The sequence below is a fragment of the Halichoeres trimaculatus genome, unplaced genomic scaffold (assembly GCF_033239565.1).
Source record: "Halichoeres trimaculatus isolate MK-OKI-2021-1 unplaced genomic scaffold, fHalTri1.1 fHalTri1_scaffold_16, whole genome shotgun sequence".
NCBI lineage: Eukaryota > Metazoa > Chordata > Actinopteri > Labriformes > Labridae > Halichoeres > Halichoeres trimaculatus.
Genome location: NW_027437194.1, coordinates 11,024,551 through 11,030,942, shown reverse-complemented (window position 1 = coordinate 11,030,942; position 6,392 = coordinate 11,024,551). Strand labels below are relative to the sequence as shown.

Sequence of the window (6,392 nt, the reverse complement as noted above, 5' to 3'; positions counted from 1 at the left end):
GACTGACAAAGTGTTAGTCTGATAGTCTGTTTATGTTTGACTTTATTCATGATGGAAGTGCTGTTTGATAATAAAGAGAGCACGTGGACTTTGTATGACCTCTCTGACCCCGAGGGTTTAACTCCCATTCTCAGCAGTCTCTGTCCCCAAAACAGAGGCACGCAGAGCACGTCCCCCAGGGACCAGGTCCATTCAGTCCTTAGACCCTGGCGGCCCGTCGTTCACTCCGTCAGCGCGCTCTCTGATTGGCTGCCGGCTGTTGTTCACGTGAAGCACGAGTGGCTCTTGATAAGGTGGGACAGGCTTAGATGGAGGAAAGAAGAGCACACCAGTAGGACGACCAGAGACACGTTCAGGAGGGTCCAGGCACCAGACATGAAAATCCAAGTAAGCCCAAAGCTGCTGCGAGACCCCACAGGAAAGAGACCGGCCTAGACCAGCTGCTGAGCCTGATCCAGGTAAGACACCGAGACCGGACTCTCTGTGAGGAGCGTGTGCGCGAAAAGTGTGGAAGTGTGTCAACGTGGAAAGATCCAGAGAGCCTGCAGCTGTCGGATCAACATGGAGGCAAAGCAGACAGAGATAGCTGTGTGATCTCTTCCTGTGGCCTGAGCTAAGTCGGTAACAGTTCCACCTCCAGGTGTGCAGACACTTCCGCGTTACCTGTCCGAGCGTTTAACGAAGACTCCAGGCTTAGATTAAAGTTAGATTAAAGCTCAGGCTAAAACTCAGATTAAAGCACGGATCAAGTCGGATTAACAAATTTGGATTAATGAGTTTGAGCTGAATATAATCGGGTTGGAGCTGCTGTGTGTGAGGTTTCTTGACCAGCTCGTCCACATGGGGCACTGTTCAGTCTTCTGAGATTTAACTGAGAAAGAATCACTTTATTATGAGTCATCAAGGTGTTTACATGAGTCAGACTGAAGTGAATCAGGTCATGTGCAGTTACGCTCCCAGACTGTGTCATTTATAACTGCTGCGTTTTTAGGTTTTAGTTTCTTGAGAAATGATGTTGGTGGGTTTAAAATTTGTGACTTAAAATGTTAAGCTATCATCTTCCTCTAAGCTACTGTATTTTTATAGTTAAATAGACAACAAACACCAGACTGTGAAACGTAGATGTAGAAGAAATAGAATGCAATCAAAATATAGTTTACTAACTTAATCTCCTGCATGTCTGAAACACCTTCTACCACCTCCTTGTATTAACACTCCCTATTTCTCTCTCTCAGTCTGCATTGAGTGTGTGTGGTTCAGGTCTCATCATGCCAATCGATATGGCGTTGCCCCTGTACCTGTCCAAAGAGGACTTCGTCTTCAGGACGTCCCCAAAGTCCCATGATCCCAGTCCGAACTCGTGCCTCAGGTTTCAGCGCCCCTTGCTGGTGGATCAGACGGAGCCAGAGGATGCTCACTCGAAGAGAGACAGCAGGAGAAAGGTGAAGAAGCAGGTGACGTTTGCGGACAACAGAGGATTGTCTCTGACTAAGGTGAAGATATTCTCCCAGTTCAATGACCCAATTGACATCCCCATCAACATCACTGAGATGTTCCGCTCGGCGCTCTGCGTGGCGCCCCACCGGGACCAGCTGGAGCTGGACTTCGCTCAGCCGTCCTCGGACTACCTGAGGTTCAGGAAGCAGCTGGAGCAGCAGCTGGTGTGTCTGGAGCACTGTGTGCTGAAAGAGAAGGCGTTGGCGGGGACGGTGAAGGTGAGGAACGTGTCCTTTGAGAAGTCAGTGAAGCTGCGAGTGACCTTTGACACCTGGAGGAGCCACAGAGATGTGGAGTGTGTGTATGTGAAGGACACGTACCCCAGCTCCTACAGCGACACCTTCTCCTTCCAAGTGTCTCTGCCAGAGCAGCTTGGGCTCGCGGAGCGCATTGAGTTTGCCGTGTGTTACGTGGTGGACGGGGCTGAGCACTGGGACAGCAACTATGGAGACAACTACAGGATTGTGTGGTCGTCCATGAAGCGGGAGCTCCCCTGCAGCCATCGTTCAGGCTCCTCTGACTTTGGGATTCACTTTGACCGCTACGGCAGTCCCACATGCTCACACGGGATCTTCCCTGACTGGCCGAGTTATGCAGGCTATGAGGACAGTAGGCCATATTACTGAGCATGCCCAGATCCTGAGGACGAACCTCAGGCTTCACACACCTGTGTGTGTGTATGTGGAGGTGAGCTGGAGTCACCTCTGCTGCTAAACCTGAGATCCTCCTCCTACTCCTCTTCATCCTCTGAGATCTGTTATTAAATCAGTCTGACTCAGCGTGTGTCTCGGTTTCTCACAAACGTTTGATCGTCTCTGAAACAGACTGAGCTCCGGATGAACTTCAAACAAAACGTAACATCAGATCAGAGCTTAGGGCTCAAGGTTTCCAGTCAGTAAAGGTAAATATTCACCGTTCTGGAGGTCAGAAACCATACGTTAGTGCAGCTTCAGCTGAGAGGAGGAAGAGGAGAGGAGGGGACAGGTTCAAAGCTCAGACAGAACTCTGGATGTGACTTAAACCCAGTCAACACTGAGCCCCCAGATCTCTCAGGTCTCAGAGTCAGAGCAGGTCTCATGATAAACTTTATTAACCCTTTAATGTGTATCTGAAATATGTGGCCTAAACAGCAAGTGAAAGGATGATGCTTGGGGAGCATGTGATTGTTCAATCATATTTTAAAATGTTTTTCTTTATGTTTCTTGTTGTCTACCTTCAGCACAGAAAGTCAGAATTAAGCTCAGAGAAAGGAGGCGGAAGAGTCTGTTTCTGTCTGAAGGAGGACCCAGGTTCTACTCTAGACTCAAAGGTCCAGACGTTTCTTTATTCTGACAGGGAAAAGTCCCGACCCGTGTTTCTGATTTTATGTTGTGACTAAAACAGAAACCCGTGTAAGCTGCTATACCCAGGTTCAGGTTTAAGATGAGAGTTCTTCTGTCTAAAGCTCCTCTGTGTGTCCTGATGAGTGTGTGAAAGGAGCTGCAAATGTGTGTGTGTGATTTTAAATGCAATGTCTGGTTTTAATGTATGTATGCATTTTAAAGGATAATGTCACTGTTTCACGTTCCCCACTCGATGCTGTCACTGCACACACTGAAGGTTTTACACTAAACTTAATGAACAAACACACTAACACACAAACTAACACACACACTGTAAGGTGTTCACTGTGAGGGGTGTGTAGACTCAGCATCAGTGTTACTTTCTGTATATTTTCTTGTTCACTCATGGTTGCCTTATGTTTAAAACTTTTTGTGAAGTCATTTCAGAATTGCTGCTCAATAAAGACCAACTTTTAACTTTTTATTGTTGGATTAATTTAGGCTTCTAAATCTTTGGCAACAACACACACACACTTGTGCGCTAAGAAAGACAGTTAAACATCACGATCTCTTGGTGTTTTTAGAAATGAGATCTTAAAGGATCGTGTGTGACCTAAGGTGACTTCACACTGTATTTTCTGTTTACAGTTTTGTCAGTTTGCTTTTTCTTTTGAATTTGACTTGAAGTTTGTTGAGGTATTTTAGTCTGGACAGGTTTTAATCTGAATAGAAAGATTAACAAATATTAGACATCAAAAACCTCAGTAGCTTTTTCATAATCTGGAAATTTTTTTATCTGAGCCATGTGGATGTTTATGATCGGCCACACGAGGAGTTTCAAACTTTACATATCTGTGACCTAAACTTAATTTTTAATGGCACGTGTGAGTGAGTGAAAACACTAACGTTTCCATCTCAGGGGTGTAGGATCATGATGAGGACTGAGATGGAGGAAACACATCTACCATCAGGTCAGAGTTTGTCCTGGATGGTCTCAGCAGGAAGCTGGCTGACTGTTTGAACCTTTCAACCTAAAACTTAAAGATTTTTAGTTTTCACCAAACTGTTTTTTGGTCTCCTCTTAGCTCAGATCTCTGGACTCTGATTGGTTCAGTCAGTGTCTTTCCATCCTACCCCCATCTCGTTCTACCTTCAGAAAGTAGGTCATGTGACATAAGGGTCAGGAGCTGCTGTTGATCCTGAAGGTGAACCTGGTTCTCTTATATAAGAGGACTGAGGTTAGAGGGGAGCAAACAGCAGGTCTGTAGGTCTGTGTTTATCTTCAGACAGAGCAGCCTTAACCTCTGATACACTTACAGACTCTGATAACAGACACACAGCTGGCTGAGGTTTACCATGAAGTCTGTTAAAGACAAACAGATTTACATAAAGTCAGAGATAGGAAGATCGACAGATTGAAGTTTACGGTGAAGGCTAAAATCACCATGAAATGAGACAGACTTCCTGTAAAAACATTTCATCCATAACTTTCAGAGGACTTGCTATCTTACTGAAACACCATCATCTGTAGAGAGAAAAATCATTCTGCAGAAATAAAAACATGCTTTCTGGACCTTACCGTCTCCTGATACACCAAAACTAAAACTAAAAATTATAATTATAATAAATAACTTTTTTTTTAATGAAGCAGCTTTAAAAACATGAGTTTACAAAGTGTTTAAAAGCAGAAGTCCTAGAAAAAACAGTTAATCAAATAAAAAGCCAGCAATTAAACAGGTAGAAACTAAATAAGGGGTGCAACTAAAAAAAGTTCAGCAGATACAGAAAAACAATTACAGGACAAGTGAACTATACAATACAGACTTGAGACCAAAAGGAGCAGAGGCAAGAAGAAGTAAGTGAAAGAAGGAAAGAAAAATAATGAAGTAGACAAACAATTTAAAGGTCAAATATATATCAATACCAACAAGAATCAAAAAGTTAATGTAAAAATAATCAAAGTAAGAAAAATACTGGTGATAAAGAAAAAAAAAGAAAAAAAAAGAAAGGTAACAGAGCCATAAAAATGTCATCAGGAAGCATAGCATCATTTTTATGCAGATATGTGGTTGACACATAGCCGTATCCATGTGTCCTGATGACACAGGGCCAACTGATGCCCTTTTTAAATAATATTATAACTTGGATGGCAGAAAACTTCCTATAGCTCAATGAGGACAAGACTGAGGTTTTAATTGTTGATCCTGAGGCTCAGGGAGAGAAACTTGTATCAAAATTGCAAAAACTGTCTTTAAATCCATCCAATTAGATAAAAAAAAATTCAGGCGGCATCTTCAACTCTGAGATCATCCTTATTTCACACATTAAACATGTAACAAAAACAGGAATTTATCATGTAAAGAACATAACCAGAGTTTGCCCTTTTCTCTCAGGAGCTAACACGAAGATGCTAATGCATGCTTTTATCTCCAGATGCATTGACCCTTTTAATGCCCTGCCTTCTGGTCCCCAAAGCTGGTTTTAAAATCACTGCATTGACTCTGTGTGTTTTAGGATTGATTTAAGATCCTTTTAATGGTCTTTATAAGGTCTTGGGCCTTGGGTCTTTTAGATTAACCATATGATCTCTCACAGACCCCAAGATCCTCCAGCACTGGCGTTTTAATAATCCCCAAAGCTAAAAAAAGAAAAGAAAAAAAATAGTGATACATATTTCCAGCTCGTCACATAAAGCTAGACTGTTAAAAAGTGTCTTAAGACGACATTTAGAAGATAAAATTGATTCTGTTGACTTTATATCCTCGGGCAGCTGGTTAAGATGTAGAAGAGCTCCTGCTGACTCAACCTAAAGCAGCTGAAATCCTGTTTTGAACAAGGCTGTTAAATTTATTTATTTTTTTCTGCTGTAGAACTCAACCTTTTTGAAAGGGTATCCATGTGGTTACAGCTTTGTTTAAATTTTTTTTTTCTTTTTCTTTTTACAGACAGCCTTTAGTGGACAGTCCATGAACTGAAACTTTGTTGTATTTGTTTTTTTTTGGTCTGAATTTATATCAAAGTTTATTCTAACTTGTGAACAAACCTGTGAAACTGTGGAGTCCTGGAAAATGATATTTTCTCACTTGAGAAAATAAACCTTTATGTTTTCTGTTTTTTGTTTCTGAAATCTTTAATATGTTCAGAGAACAAACATTTGATGAATGAATGTGTATGGAGGCACGTTTAAGCTCTGCAGTTACACATCCTGGCCCGAAGGGGGAGACTGAGTCCTAAGGTGTGCTCACAAAGCGGCAGAATAAAAATAATAATATTATATCTACACAGTTTGAGGAAAGCTTTCTGGTTTATGCCATTAATTAATCTTTATTTAATTTATACATTAATCTGTGATAATCATGACCCCCTACGAGCTGTAGAGATTATTTATTTTATTTGTTCATAGATTATGATCCTCGTACGGGGTCTGAGAGGGGTCAGTTTGAAACGTTAGGGTTAGGATTAATGTGTGTTTAATGAGTGTTTTTAACTTTAACTCTTAGCTTCTGTTCTGCTTTGCGTCTATTTTAAACCCAGGGACACACTTTCACTTCTCCTACTCCTCCTCACACAGCG

General features: G+C 42.0%; 1 protein-coding gene across 1 annotated transcript; it reads left to right on the top strand.

Annotated features, from left to right (window-relative positions):
• The first annotated feature begins 243 nt into the window (after positions 1–243).
• ppp1r3b (protein phosphatase 1, regulatory subunit 3B) lies at positions 244–3,290 on the top strand. Its single transcript, XM_074690555.1, has 2 exons — positions 244–458; positions 1,236–3,290. The coding sequence occupies exon 2, from the start codon at positions 1,269–1,271 to the stop codon at positions 2,121–2,123; it is 855 nt and encodes a 284-aa protein (XP_074546656.1). The 5' UTR covers positions 244–458; positions 1,236–1,268; the 3' UTR covers positions 2,124–3,290.
• The last annotated feature ends 3,102 nt before the right edge of the window (positions 3,291–6,392 follow it).

What these genes read in the sequence shown, in the direction of transcription:
- ppp1r3b (XM_074690555.1), top strand. Translation starts at nt 1,269, where the DNA reads ATGCCAATCGATATGGCGTTGCCCCTGTACCTGTCCAAAGAGGACTTC.